General features: G+C 37.8%; 1 protein-coding gene across 1 annotated transcript in view; it reads left to right on the top strand.

Annotated features, from left to right (window-relative positions):
• The window catches only part of SOS2 (SOS Ras/Rho guanine nucleotide exchange factor 2), a 101,670-nt gene extending 86,221 nt beyond the window's left edge, over positions 1-15,449 (top strand). The window contains exons 19-23 of the mRNA XM_069596139.1: positions 1,138-1,254; positions 3,053-3,314; positions 4,244-4,285; positions 12,143-12,252; positions 13,742-15,449. Of these exons, the coding sequence (XP_069452240.1) occupies positions 1,138-1,254; positions 3,053-3,314; positions 4,244-4,285; positions 12,143-12,252; positions 13,742-14,251 (1,041 nt within the window). The 3' untranslated portion in view covers positions 14,252-15,449. The remainder of the gene's footprint in view (positions 1-1,137; positions 1,255-3,052; positions 3,315-4,243; positions 4,286-12,142; positions 12,253-13,741) is intronic.
• Positions 15,450-15,969: the final 520 nt, after the last annotated feature.

Genomic DNA, 15,969 nt, shown 5'->3' with positions numbered 1-15,969 from the left:
GCTGATGTGAATATAGGAATAAATTGTTTCAGTATTGTTAAAGTAGTAATGCAGTTTTCTTGAAATTGGCAGAAAAAAAATGAAAGAAGTTTATACTAGAGATTCTAAAGCTCATTTTGCCTACTGGTAAAGCTAAAACTCAGAACTTATATTTACATATGCTTCTAAGCCACTTCAAAATTTAGAAAAACTGAATCCAATCATTTGCTTATAAGGAAGTCATCAGAAATGCACAGAAAAATTAATGCACGAGGAGTTGATAATAACAGTAATTATAATAGCAAAAAATTAGAAACCACCTATGTACATTACTACCTATATGGAAATTGGTGAAATAAATTCTGGAACATTTAATCTGATGAAGTATAACATAGTTAAAATTTGTATTATTTAAAGTAAACCATACAGAAAAAAAAAGTAATATTTTCAAAAAGCTAAAAATAGCTATGTTGTGACCCCAATTTTGTAGGCAAATCTTATAATAATGTATATGTGCATATGTTCACACACATAGTTAAAACACTGGAAGACTATCCCAACTGTAAAACGTTGACAGTGCAATCTCTCATTGTGAGATTACTGTTTTTCTTTTTGCACTTTGTTAAATCATCTAAACTTTCTACTTAAAAACCTATGTTTAAGTTTAGGAAATACTTTTTCATTAAAGACAGAAAAGTTATTTTGTTAGAGGTGAGCACAGATATGTTAAAATATATTATTGTCCTTGAAATTATTTTTGAATAGACTTTAATCCAATTTGTCTCTACTTTTTTCCTTATCATCAAAGTTTTATTGTGGATTATAACTATAATTCTGTTTTAAACACTTTTGACTTATTACTGATGATCATTTTGTTGTATAATCAGTAGGAATGTTAACTGAGGGATACCAAGCTATTAAGATTATAATAAGTGAAAGTCTGGTCATCTTCTTAATAGAACTTTAAGACTGGAGTATAAAACTTCCATAAAAACTTTATAATTTTATCCCAAAATAGAGAGATTGGAATCAGCAATCCTTGAGGACTTTTCAGACATTAGGATCTATTAATTTGTTGATAATTTTTTTTATATTAAAGCGATGAAGTAAACATTTTAATAAAATCTAAAATATGTACTTATGGATATTTAATTCCAGAGATTCTTTGAAAACCTTAACCCCATGGGATGTGCTTCTGAAAAAGAGTTTACAGATTATTTGTTCAACAAGTCACTAGAAATTGAACCCCGAAACTGCAAACAGCCCCCTCGATTTGTAAGTCCATTACAATTTTGGAAAATTTTGTTTTTTAAAACAATATTGTCTTTAATCTTCAGCAGACTATTTCCATTAAAATCGTACTTTGCTTGAATACCTGTTTTGTTTTGCAGTATTACACTATTTCTAAAATTATATATCCTGTAGGGGGAAAGTTAGCAGTTAGATAAAACCTGATGTATAAAAGACACGCTTACTCCTTGGAAGAAAAGTTATGACCAACCTAGATAGTATATTCAAAAGCAGAGACATTACTTTGCCGACTAAGGTCTGTCTAGTCAAGGCTATGGTTTTTCCTGTGGTCATGTATGGATGTGAGAGTTGGACTGTGAAGAAAGCTGAGCGCCGAAGAATTGATGCTTTTGAACTGTGGTGTTGGAGAAGACTCTTGAGAGTCCCTTGGACTGCAAGGAGATCCAACCAGTCCATTCTGAAGGAGATCAGTCCTGGGATTTCTTTGGAAGGAATTATGCTAAAGCTGAAGCTCCAGTACTTTGGCCACCTCATGCGAAGAGTTGACTCACTGGAAAAGACTCTGATGCTGGGAGGGATTGGGGGCAGGAGGAGAAGGGGACGACAGAGGATGAGATGGCTGGATGGCATCACTGACTCGATGGATATGAGTCTGAGTGAACTCTGGGAGATGGTGATGGACAGGGAGGCCTGGCGTGCTGCGATTCATGGGGCGCAAAGAGTCGGACATGATTGAGCGACTGAACTGAACTGAACTGATCCTCTCTCTCAGACCACTTACTTACCCATCCATTTCTGATCCTTCCTAGCATAAGGGGGAAAGCTATGAGAAAGTGAGAACCTAATGACAGGTCGGTAATAGGACAGGGAATGAAGAGACTTGGGAAAGAGTAAGGAGATACATCGTGGTTCTGACTTGACCATGGTTTCTGCCATAAGAGCACCATTGTCCTCAGTTACTGCTGGAACCCACCTCACTCGCTAAAATTTGCTACTGTACAGTAGTTCCTTTTATTCCTGGGGTTTAAAGTGACACAGAAGTAGTAGAAAACCAATTATAAGTAGCTGAAAGTGAAACAAGATGTGGAAGGAAATAAAAAACACTTGTAATACATGAACTGCGGGCCAGAAAGTTTCATGTTACCTCATCTCCACAACAATTGTATGATATTGACCGTAGTCTCATTTTACAGACATAAAGACTGAGGCTCAAAGGAGATAAATAACCTTTTCAAGGCTGCATAGCTAGATATGGGCACACTTGAGGTTTTAATTCAGATTATCTGAATCTGAGTTCATATTTTTCATTAAGTTACCACTGTGGGAATTTTTTAAAGTGGAGGATGAAGGTGAGAGACAATGATAGCAATTCTTCCCAAAGACTCTAAAGTATCATTGCAGAGGTTGGTCATTTATTATTTTGTGGAGTTGGGGAGAGGATGTCTTTTTTTACTATAGCACCTAGCATAATATGTTTTATTTATTATATCTACAGTAAATATGAAATCGATATCAATAATTTGAAGAAATTTAGATTCAAGTGTCTTGGGAGCAAAAAGTTGTTTTCACATGAATTTTGCAGTATTTTATTTCTGAATTATGAAAAGAGGTTTACTTATACAGTATTCAAGTCCACCTTAAAATTAAGCCAATCAAATCTCAAAGTGTTCTGCTGGAATGTTACAGACTGTCCTTGCAGATTTGGATTTATTGTACTCTTTCAACTGTATACTACTAATATGCTAAGCCATAATACTTTACATAATGTACTTTATTAAAGTACATGCAAGTTAGTAATGATAATTACATTTGCTTTTCCTAGCCTAGGAAATCAGCTTTCTCCTTAAAATCTCCTGGAATAAGGCCTAATACAGGCCGACATGGCTCTACCTCAGGTACTTTGCGAGGTCACCCAACACCATTAGAAAGAGAACCGTGTAAAATAAGCTTTAGTCGGATTGCTGAAACGGAGCTTGAATCAACAGTGTCAGCACCAACCTCTCCAAATACACCATCTACCCCACCAGTATCTGCTTCTTCAGACCTTAGTGTGTTTTTAGATGTGGATCTCAACAGTTCCTGTGGTATGTATTTGATGTAAATTGTTTGGCAAAAAAGGGAATCTTGTGTTTTAGTTAATTCTCATCATTTTAGTTAGGAAACTGTAGAATCCTTTACAGACTATATTAGTGTGAAAAATGACATCTATATGTGAAAATAGTGATTAACACAGGGGAGGAAAGCATTATTTGTGCATTGCTTCTGCATATTGTGTTGATGGGAATGATTATAGTAATTATAAGGCTGTGATGATTGTAAAGCAACCACCATATTTGATGGTTCCTGTAAAATTAGAGGGACAATGGTTTGATGATTATGCATTGAAAATTTTGTATAAACTTAATGGCTTAATTTCTCGACCTAAGAGATTCATTGCAGTCTGCAGGCTTCCCTGGTGGCTCAGAGGTTAAAGCATCTGCCTGCAGTGTGGGAGACCTGGGTTCAGTCCCTGGGTCGGGAAGAGCCCCTGGAGAAGGCAATGGCACCCCACTCCAGTATTCTTGTCTGGAGAATCCCATGGACGGAGGAGCCTGGTGGGCTACAGTCCACGGGGTTGCAAAGAGTCGGACACGACTGAGCGACTTCACTTTCACTTTCTGCATGTTATTTTCTAGTTTATTCATTCAACAAAGATTTATTCAGGACCTTTTGAGCCCCAATACTACTCTAAAAGGAGCAATAGCCAATGAAAAAGAAAACAAAGCAGATAAGTTCTGTGAAGGAAATTTAAAGAGACTGATAGAGAGGGAACTATTTATGCTAAGAAAGAAAAAAAAATTCCAAGTACAAAGAATACCATATTCATTCTTTAAAAATGAACATGGCAAAAGATGATGATAAAGTTCTGAACTCTGGGCATGTTATTATGTATGTTACATTATGCAAACATATCTTTAAAATATAATCATACATATTACCTTCCTTTTCAAGTTGATTTTTCTCCTTCTAATAGGAAGCAATAGCATCTTTGCTCCAGTCCTCTTGCCTCATTCAAGTAAGTAAGAATGTAACTTGATTCTAATGAAATGACTGTAAAGATAATAATTGCATTGCTGAACTTTGTATATGAATATTTTGAATTTTAGCAACATTTAAAGATTTTACTAAATGAAATTCTTATAAATGGATGGAATTATTTTTTTACAATTGGGTACTATTTAAACTTTACTACAGTTTATTTTCATCATTTTACTGTATATGTTTTAGGGACTGCATGGTGCTGAACAAATTACTTAGCATCTCCAATTTATTAAGGGTCAAATGAGATAACTATATAGAGCACCTAGCACATTGCTTGGTGCAGAAGGAACAGTGATTTCATATCGGTTGTCTTTCCTCCTCTCTGCTATTTCCAATTCATTTTTCTACTGGAATAATACTAAATGTTTATCAGGTTCCTAGGCTAGCCTTGATCACTTATTTCTTCTCATGCACTTATTTAGTTAAAGTAGCATTTTAAGTAAAATGCTATTCTGTCATCCTTAATTATAGAGTGACATAAATACTGTCACCTACCTGTGGTCATTTGTTTAAAACAGAATAACCCAAAGGGACACAGCAGCTTCAGGAATAATTCTCCCAATCTGCTTCTATGATAGCAAAATGTAGATCATATAGATAGTAATAAGAGAATCCCTGTCTTGTGAGAAAAGTAAGTTTATTCTTTTAAATATTTAATTCTGTACTTTAATTTCACAGTTTTTATCAAGGTAATATATGCGTAGAGTGTCAGAAGGCAAATAGTGCTTAAAACACTTAGGGTGAAATTAACAACAGTATTCTCCCTCATGACTCCCCACCCCTTGTTTTGCAGTGATTCTTCTACCTTTCTAAGTGATGTTTTTATGTTTTCTCTCTCTTGAACCATTACTTTTACACAGTGTTTAAAAGAAAAGGTAAATGAGGATTTCCCTTTTTACCTAATAAACTTCCTGCATTTGGGGAAAATATTATTCACTGCTAAGTCAAGGAGTATATACTGTGATTATGCTTCCTTTCTTGTATGCTGTTTCCTGAAGTTAATAATTGCTTCATTAATGTTTAGGATTTTTGTTTTTTTGTTTTTTAAACGTCTATTGCTAAGTCTTCCCACACCCTTTAACACCATAGTTTTCCTTAAAGTCAGACCATTTGGGGAAATTACCAAGGTTTTTTTAGTTTTGAGGGTTTTCGTGTACGCTTTTTCACTGGGAAACTTCCTTACTGATGATCTTTTGTCCTCCTGCTCCATTTGGGACTAGTTGCTGTCTCGGCCTCTGACTTAGCTGAAATCCTAGAACTTTCTTCTGCTGTCGTACTGGAAATTCCCTTCATCTCTCATATATTGTATTCTTGATTTTTGGATTCCTTGTCTTCTTTCTTGATAGGCTTCCTTATTTTGATAGGGGTACATTTTGTAGTAGCTACCTGAGAAAGGATACATAGGATATAAATTTTTAAGTTCTTGCATTTCTGAAAATGTATTTATTATACATTTCATTGTTAATAGTTTAGCCAGGAGAATTCCATGGCAGTCCAGTGGTTAGGACTCTGCACTTTTGCTGCCAAGGGCCTGGGTTTGTTCCCTGATCAGGGAACTGATATTCCACAAGCCTGCACGCTCATGCTCAGTCACTCAGTCGTGTCCGACTCTTTGTGACCCCTTTGGCTATAGCCCACCAGGCTCCTCTGTGCAGGGAATTTTCCAGGTCAGAATACTGGGGTGGGTTGCCATTTCCTTCTCCAAGCCCACATGGTGCAAACTGCCTCTCCAACCCCCCCCCAAAAAAAAAGTTTGGCTACGTAGAGAAATTTAAGTCATTTTCAGTCAGAATCTTGAAGAGTTTCCCACTGTGTTTTAGCTTTCATACTTGCTGTTTAGAAGTCTAGTATCACTCACTCGTAAATTATTCATGCATAATTTTTAAATGCCTGTTACATGTAGGCCCTATCGCCGGTACAAGAGAAGTGACACTGAACAAAATAGACAAAGCTCCTTCTGTCAGTGACCCTACATTCTTAATACTTTTTTTTGAAAACTGCAGTTTACTTGCTGTAATAACAAAGAGACCCAAAAATGCAGTGCCTTAAATGAAATGGAAGTTTGTTTCTCCAAATAGCCAGAGTAAGTAAACAACTCTGCTCTACTAGGCTTTCAAACTAGCAGGGCAATCCAGGATTCTCAAAATGTGTTTGAGCAACTGATTTGAGTTGTTACCATTTTTCTGCCAGTAGGAACTTGGAGGGCAAGGAACTTTGTTTACAGAAACATGGTCTGGGAGTTGCACATATCACTCCTGCTCTCATCCCATTGGCCAAAACTTAGTCTCATGGACACAGCTGTAAGAAATGTTCTCTCTAACTAGGCAGATCCTATTACTAAAAGGAAGAAAGGGAAAGGTGCCCTGGGGGACAATTAAAATTGGGCTTCCCTAGTGGCTCAGAGGTGGCCACATTAAATTCAAGAAGCTTTTAGGATCTTCTGTTTATTCCTAATGATCAGTACATTCCCAGTGATCTGCTTTGATGTGGGTCTTTTTTTTTTTTTTTTCATTTTGCGGTGTATTTAATGAGCCATTTAAATTTAGAGATTTATGTCTTTGATTTCTAGAAAATTTTCCATGTATCATTTTGTCAATACTTTCTTCGCTTCCATGTTCTCTGGGTCCCGTTTCGGAGCTTATTTTCCATATTGTACATCCTAGATTCATGATTCAGTTTTCTCTTATCTCCTCTTGTCCATCTCTTTGTTTTTATGTTCTGTTTTCTGGGAGATCGCCTTACTTTAATCACCCAGCTTTTCTATTTTTTTCATCTATCATGATTTTGAATTTCTCAGAATTCTTTCTAAATTCCCTCTCAGCATGCCATTTTTATATTTTTCTCTTCTGGCTTAATTTTTTAATTTTTGACAGATTTTGTTTCTGGTATGTTTTTTTTTTCCCTGAGTTTCTTTCTTCTATTTGTTGTGGTCTGTGGTCTTCCATACTGGAGGCTTTTCTTTCTTATCTTATATCCTTAGCTTTCTGTTCATATTTTAAAGTGAGACAGTATAAGTTGATGGGAAGATCTGTATCCATGGGTAAAACTTGTTGACTTGTGGGTTTCACTGTAGGGTGATAGAGTGATGAGAATTTTTTAAATTAGGAAATCCTCATATTTCAGAATCTGTGAGGCCTTTTCTCTAAGAGTATTTAGTTTCTCCAAAGAAAGATCTTTGAATCTTCTCCCTGCGTGATCTTTGCACTTAGTATGAAAATCTGTTTTCAGCACAGACTAGTGTTCCCCACGTCTGATATTTAGATTCTCCAGTGAATAAAACCCTCAGTCTCCTGCCAGTGGTGGAAATGTGGTAATTTCCTGGCCTCATTAAGTGCAGAGTAGGGCTTTAGGGTTCTCGTTGTCCCTGATATAGACTTGATCAAGTCCTCTGTCCGTGCCTTCCATTATACCCAGTGTCTTTAATTCCTGAGCCCTCCTTTGGTTCTGTGGGGGCAGTTTTGCTGCTGTTTGTCAGTCTCATTCAGTATAGACAGTTGGGTTTCGTCTTCCTCCGTTTGTCTCCTTCATATACACTGTAGTCCACCTTTATGGGTTGAAGCTTCAGGATTCAAATGTTTCCTGGTTTCACTGAAGTTTGTATATGTTTCTTATTTTCCTTATTGTTCAACAGTGGAAATGTTTTTACTACATATATTAGTTTCTAGTGCTTCAGTAACAGTACCACAAACTGAGTGACTTCAAGTCCACTTCTGAGGCTGAAAGTCCGAAAAATCAAGATGGCAGGGCTGTGCACCCTCTGAAACCTGTAAGGAAGGATCTTTCCTTGGCTTTGCTGGCTTCTGCCTTTGCTGGTAATCCTTGGCATTCTTTGGTTTGTAGATAGATCACTTTAACCGCTGCCTCTGTTGTCACATGGCCAGCTTCTCCGTGTATCTCATTTTCTCTTCAACTGTGTTTATAAAGATACCAGTCACACAGAATTAGGACTTCCCAGGTGGCACAGTGGTAAAGAATCTGCCTGCCAACGCAAGAGAAGCAGGAGATGCGTGTTCGATCCCTGGGGCAGGAAAGATCCCCTGGAGGAAGAAATGGCAACCCACTCCAGTATTCTTGCCTGTGAAGCCCCATGGGCAGAGGAGCCCACTCTTTATGACCCACTGTTGATGGGTCGCAAAAAGTTGGACTCAGCACACAGCACACAGACAGAAATAGGGTTCACTTTCATCCTAACTTGATTTCAGAGCTGTAAAGTCTGTATTTCCCAATAGAGTCATATTTATTGGTACTGAGGCTAGGACTTCAACATAACTTTTATTCAGGGAAGGGACGCAGTTCAATTTAAAATACTATGTCATTTTAGAACAAGGAGTTTTAGACATTATTTTGGATGACAGTAAAATAGACTTTCCATATCATAAATAAAATCATGTTTTGAATTTTAATAGAAAACATTGAGAGTAACTGCAATTAAAATTCTGAGTGTCTTAAGGTCCTGAAAGAAATAAAAATACAAAAAGTACTCAAGTACAGTGAGAAAAACAGCAAGAAACAATGGACATGAATAGACAGTTTACATGAAAGAATGAGCAAGCCCATCTTAAAAGGTACTCATATATCACTTACCCTTGTGAGTTGATATATTAGTATGATCCTTTTGGAGAGAAACTTGAAAACAATGTATCAAACCAAAAAAATGTTCACACCTTTTGGTCTGATTCATGCAATAAAAGGTGAGTACTTTGGACCAGCTACTCTGCCAACTACTAAGGATTCAGTAGCAAACAAGAAAAAGTCTCTGCCTTCATTAACACTGAATACCAAAAAGTTTTTGTGAAGAAGGCACATACATGAAGACCACGTTGCTCATCCACTTACTCTCTTGGTTTTTCTACTTTACTTTTAGCTCCTTACTCTCTCTTGCTGGTTTCTTTGCATTTTCCCAACCTATTAAAAATGGAACGTCCTAAGTCTCTGAATCTCTTTTCTTCTCACTCACTTGGTGTCTCATTCAGTGTTATATTATCTTTAAGATGATAATTCCCCAATTTTTTTCTCTGCCCAGAACTTCTCTCTTGACCTTTAGCCTCGTATAACCAGTGTCCTGTTCGATGTCTGTATTTGAATATCATGCCCTCTAAAGTCGTTCTTTCCATTGCCACCTCTTCCCAGTTATAATCACATTTGTCTAATTGCTGAGGCTGAAAATATTAAGAGCTATCACTTACCTGTTTCTTTTTCCCATACCCAAAGTGTGATCCATCAACAAGTTTTATTTACTCTCAAAATATATCCAGGATCTAACCATTTCTTGACTTCTTTACTACTGCTACCCTGGTCCAAGTGACCACAATCACTTACCTGGTTTATTATAGTAGCATCCTCACTTCCCACCTTCCATACCTCAGTTTTCAGTACAGCAGATGGGTCCTTTTAGAATGTAGGTTAGACTTGACTCATCACTACTTAAAGCCCATGGCCTTCCATCTTAGAGTAAAAGACACAGTTCCAGTTTCTTCAGAAAGGACCCATAAGGTGCTGTGAAATCGGACCTCTGATCGGTCAGACTTCATCACCTGCTGTTCTCTCCTGTCACCTGCTCTGCTCTAGCTACCCTGCATCCTGGACATAATCCCACATAAGGACTTCTGTTCTTCCGATTCCCTCTGCTTAGAGTGCTGCTCACCCGTCTGGCCTAATGGCAAGCTCCCTTGCCTCCTTCAGCCGTTCTTCTCAGTGTTTCCTGAAGGAGGTCTTCCCTGATCACCCTGTTTGAACTTGCTCCCCATTCCCTATGTAATATGTCTTCTTTTAACTTGGAGCTGTTATACTTGTACTTAATCATCATGTTTATTCTTTCTTATCAACCTAGAATGTAAGCTTCATAAGGACATGAATTTTTGCTTCTTGTTCACTGCTGTATTGCTAGTGCCTAGAAGAGTGCTGGCACTATAGCAGATACCCGATAAATATTTGCTGCATGGATGGATGCGTGAATGATAAAAAATTGGAAGTAACTTAACATAGCTAACTAACATTGCAGAAATTGTTTAGTAAATTATCCTACATTCACTAGTATAGAATAATGAAGTCATTTTAAAAGCTCACAAAACCTGAATAATCTGTGGGGAAGTGCTCTTAATAGAAATAAAATTGAAGTTGAGACTTCAGCACAGGTTACTAAGTACCTCCTGTCATAGTGGTTAAGTGGTCTGACTGTAGAGTCAGACTCAGTTTCAAAAACTTAAATGTCTCATCATCATTAAGATATTTTTTGCTTCCATAAGCATGTGTGTTTCTGTGAGGAAGAGAAGACTCAACTAATTCTGCCTTAAACAGTAAGAAAGCATTCTGACTCATTAGCTGAAAATCTGGAGGACGGTTGCTTTAAGACTGGTTGATTCAGTGTTTCAGTGATATTATCAGAGACCAGGTTTCTTTTTGACTGTTCGTTGTTTTGTCCAGATTATCAGCTTTATCTAAGGCTGTTTTTCCTCAAAGTTGAAAGAGGGGTGGCAGGAGCAATAAAAAGGTTATGTGTGTCCTTGCTCAGTCAAGTGAGAAAGAGGTACAAATGACAGACTGCTTTTTCAAAAGAACAAGAAACTTCCTTTTCAGTAGCCTCTCGCATAACTCCTTTCAGATTTCAGTAGTCTGAATTGGGTCCTGTGCCAACAGCTAAACCAGTTACTCTGGCTGAGGGAATGGTCTAAGCAGGCCCCATCTTTGGAGCTAAGGGGTGAGATCAGATTTCACTGAAGCACATGGCTGCGTGCATAAGAAAGAGGTAGCTACAGATCTGATCTTGTCAAGAAAATGAGTCCTTTGTCCACTTCTTGACTGGAATTGGGGCGCCCTCGGCAGAATTGGCTGACTAAACCATATGGAATAGATTCACCATCACCTAGAGACAAAGACAGGGCAGAGTGCGGGGCAAGCAAAAGGAACGTACTGACAGCAGGTAGTGTTCTACCTGACCTCCTCGCACCATCTGCCAACACAGCATAGGGACACTGTTCGCTTCTGCTGCTGGCACTCTGAGCCAGCAGGACCCCCTGGGGTGACTGCAGAGTGATATGCTCAGGACAGCAATTTTTGACATGGAGTAATGAGTGACATCTTTACTTGGATATCCCATAAGCAGTTCACACAAACTCAGTGTGTTTAAAATTAAACTCATCAGCTTCTTTCCCAACAAGCTCCTTTAAACTCAATCTCAGTATAATGATAAACAAGACTTGATCAATGCCTTTATACAGGTCCGTAATAACAGATATTATAACCATATGAGAAAGATGAAAGAAATAAATGAACATGAAAATCGTTCTATGTCTAGGGATAATTTTTCCTCTAATACTTTATTATTTTGTAAATTTCCATTAATGTGGTTATGTAATATGTCCATTATCAATAGGAAATTTATATAGAGAACAGTTCTGTGATGCAACCGTACCCTATCATCTCCTAAATGGAGGTTTTATTACCTGTGTAGAAATGTATCCAATAGTAACTTTCTCAAAAATGCATGGTCTCTGTTTATGGATGCTCTTTCTTTGGAAATAGGTACAGTTATACAAACAAAAGACTTTTCAGGGAGCAGAATCTCCTTATTAATCTTAATTGGATACTCTATTTTCATTTAGCAGTAGTATGTAGCATGTGGCAGGCACTATCAGTGTGTTACATGCTATAGATATGAAAATAAATGCTGCCCTCAAAAAGCTTGCACCTTAATGGAAAGGATAGCTAAACCAACAGTCAGCTACAGCACAGTCTGATGGATGCCGTAGGAGAGGTGATCACAGACTGAGATAAAGTTTTGTCTTATGATTGCATTATGAGCTGTGGTTAAACTAATCTTTTATACCCCCAGAGTCTTTCTTCAGTTCGTGTGGTAGTTTACATAAGCTAAGTGAAGAGCCACTGATTCCTCCTCCACTTCCACCTCGAAAAAAATTTGATCAGGATGCTTCAAATTCCAAGGTAGGGAATTTCCCCAATGGTCCAGTGGTTAGGATGCTGTTTTTCCATTACAGGAGGCACAAGTTTGATCCTTGGTCGGGGAACTATAGATCCCACATGCTGTGCCTTGTGGCCAACAAGAGCAACAACAAAAATCCAAGGTAGTCAGCAGGACTTGGGTTTGCCTCAACTTATTCAAAGTTGTGAATCTTCAAAACAGTGCTTATTCTTAAAAAGAGTCTGTCAATTATAATTTGGTTACCTTTTATGTTTTTTAAATACTTAGGTTGTTTTATTTAGAATATACCTTAAATAATTGTTTAACCCTCATAATACTTTTTCTAAAAAAGAAAGAGGCTGGGCAGATTTATAGATACTCAGAAATACAATTTCTTTTGGGTAAAGATGGGAAAAACTGTAGTATTCAAAGCATTCTCCAAACTTTCAGCTGGTGCTTCTCAAACTTCAGGCTGCATCAGAAGCATCTGAAAGGTTTGTTAAAACCAGGTGGCCAGAATTTCTGATTGAGTTGGTCTGGGGCAGGGCCCAAGAATTTTCATTTATAACAAATCCCTACTAGTAGGCTTCCCTGGTGGCTCACACAGTAAAGAATTTGCCTGCAATGCAGGAGACCCGGTTTCAATCCTTGGGTCAGAAAGATCCCTGGAGGAGGGAATGGCTACCCACTCCAATATCCTTGCCTGGAGAATTCCATGGAATGGGGAGCCTGGCAGGCTACACCCCATGGGGTCACAAAGAGTCGGACTCAACTGAGCAACTAACACTTTCACTTTCAGTAGTGCTGATGCTGCTGCTCCTGGGTCAAACTTTGGAGAACCACCACTCTGAATTTCACTGGGGATAGAAGTAAATGGCCAAAAAGCAGAAGCTGGATATTAAATCCTCTTGACATCATGTTCTTTCATGTCTTCTTGTTCATTCACTAAGTCATGTCCACCTCTTTGATACCCCATGGACTGCATCACACCAGGCTTCCCTGTCCTTCATTATCTCCTGGAGTTTGCTCAGACTCATGTCCATTTAGTCGGTGATGCCATCCAACCATCTCATCCTCTGCTGCCCCCTTTTCTTGCCCTCATTCTTTCCTAGCATCATGGTTTTTTCCAGTGAGTCGGCTCTTCTCATCCATCAGGTGGCCAAAGTATTGGAACTTCAGCTTCAGCATTCATGTCTACAAAACTAAATATTCTTTTTACTTACTTGCCCATTATTATAATTAAAATGCATAAATTTATAAACTATCTACAAAGCAAGATAATCTGAGGCTTTATAAGATTTCAGTTAAAACATCTCATATATAAAAATATTAAACGGAGCTCTGAGTGAAACTGGGAGTAATTTATTCATCAATCTGATCATTAAACCAGATTAACCTATTTTGTGTCTCTGGATTTAACTTAACATGTAAGAATTTTTTAGTCTCTTTAAAACTTTTTCTTATAGATGTTTCAAGAGAACAGAGGTATAATTTAATTTTTTTGTTTTTGAGGGAACTATGAAATCTGATGATGACCCCCCTGCTATTCCACCAAGACAACCTCCTCCTCCAAAGGTAAAACCCAGAGTTCCTGCTCCTACTGGTCCATTTGATGGGCCTCTGCATAGTCCACCTCCACCACCGCCGAGAGATCCTCTTCCTGATACCCCTCCACCGGTTCCACTTCGGCCTCCAGAACACTTTATAAACTGTCCGTTTACTCTTCAGCCACCTCCACTGGGACATCTTCACAGAGATCCAGACTGGTTCAGAGACGTTAATACGTGTCCAAATTCTCCAAACACTCCTCCTAGCACACCCTCTCCAAGGGTACCTCGTCGATGCTATGTGCTCAGTTCTAGTCAAAATAATCTTGCTCATCCTCAAGCTCCCCCTGTTCCACCAAGGCAGAATTCAAGCCCTCATCTACCAAAACTGCCACCAAAGACTTACAAACGGGAGCTTTCACACCCCCCAATGTATAGACTGCCATTGTTAGAAAATGCAGAAACTCCTCAATGACCCTAGCCATATGTAGTCATTGACACTGGAATGGTATTTGTAAAATTTCTTTTTTTTTTAATTTATTCAAAAAAGGCATAGTATTTTAGTACTTTTTAAAAAATAATGCTCTTACAAAAATGCTACTGATCAAATAACCTTTCAGAATTGGAAAAATAAAAATACAGAAGTCATTTACCATTATCCTCAGGTGATCAGTAGCATTGCCTTGTCTTGGATCCTCAGTGCTGCCAAAAGGCCAGTATAAGGAATTCATATTTGCACTGTAGACTCTGCTAAAATATGGTTTAAAGTGAAGTTGATTGCACTGAAAGGGGATGGTGCATTTGTGGAATTTTTCAAATTTGAGTAACAGATGACTATTTAAGGCAGTGAATTTACACACATATAGGGGGTGTGTGGTGATAACTGATTTTTAAGCCTCTTTGACCATCTTTTACATCTAGTTTTTACTGAAAATTGTGAATAACACCCACTATTCTTAAACTCTTCAATGCCATGTCTTAAATGCCAGAATTTGCTGCTGAAGACAAAAGTGAAAAATAGAATGAAAATAATAGAATGCACTGTGTTTATTATTTTGTCAAAATGTAAAGACTACCTAACTCAGTCATAGAGGGAAAAAGGGCATATATCTTGTACAGATGTGCCTTTTTGTTTTTGCAGACTATGGTGTCTTTAGCTAACGAGTTGCCTATTGTTTTGGAAAACAAAGTTAATATGCCATATATGTACAGTTTTGTTTATATTGTATATTTAAAAACAATGCTAATAACCTATATAAATTTATGTGACTCAAGGCCTATAATACAATCTGCTACTTTACTAATTCATAAATCCGGAGGATAATTTTCTTATGGCATAGGAACCAACTGCATTGCCTTCAAAACCAAGTAACTTTCTCTATAAATCTCGTGTTAACTACAATTTTTAAAAGTATTTTTTTAGATTGGTAATATTTAAACCAGCAGTTAAAGCTTTATTAAACTTTTTAATCAGAGAAGTGATTAAAACTTTTATTTGCCATTTGTACTCCTCTATTCAAAGTGATGAAAAAGCGTGTTTTGCTCTTAGTGCTAGCAGCAGTTGTAAAGTAGCCAAAAGCCACATTGTTTATTTACTGGTCTGTGGCCTTTTACTGTGCTTTGTATCAGAGTTCCTAACAAGATTAATAAATCACCCCAGTCTTAATTTTTAAGACTTTTAAAATGTGTTTTCATTATAAGGAACAAGGGGGTAAGACTGTCGAGTTCTGTACAAGTAATACATATACACACATTATTTTCAGTTATTTCGTGCAATTTAAATTCCATAATCCCAAAGAATTTAAGTGATGTAAACTTTAGAGGGAAGAGGGGAAACTGTCTTCACTGTTAAACGCAATCACAAGCTTCCTGCAACCGTTTTATGCATTTAGTTGAAAATTTAGGAGCCTATTACGAACTCGAGATGAGCAGACTATAGCCACCCTTGGTAGTATCTTGGAAGCTGCCTTGATTTAAAGCCAGTAATTAAAAAAAAAAAAAAGACTGTGAATCAGTCTCCAGTCAGGTAAAAACGCTCAGGTTGGCGTTGTCTGGAAAAGTGATTTAAACTGCCCGTTCGTTAAGCCACACTTGTAATTTAGGGGAGAATGAGACGGTCTCGCGCGTAGGGGTGCCTCGGCCCACCGTTGGAAGAACGCGGCCTTCCCGGCTTTGTGCCTTCGCGCACGCGCC

This window comes from Ovis canadensis, chromosome 7 (genome assembly GCF_042477335.2).
Source record: "Ovis canadensis isolate MfBH-ARS-UI-01 breed Bighorn chromosome 7, ARS-UI_OviCan_v2, whole genome shotgun sequence".
In the NCBI taxonomy this organism is placed as follows: Eukaryota; Metazoa; Chordata; class Mammalia; order Artiodactyla; family Bovidae; genus Ovis; species Ovis canadensis.
This window is presented reverse-complemented; position numbering and strand designations above follow the sequence as displayed.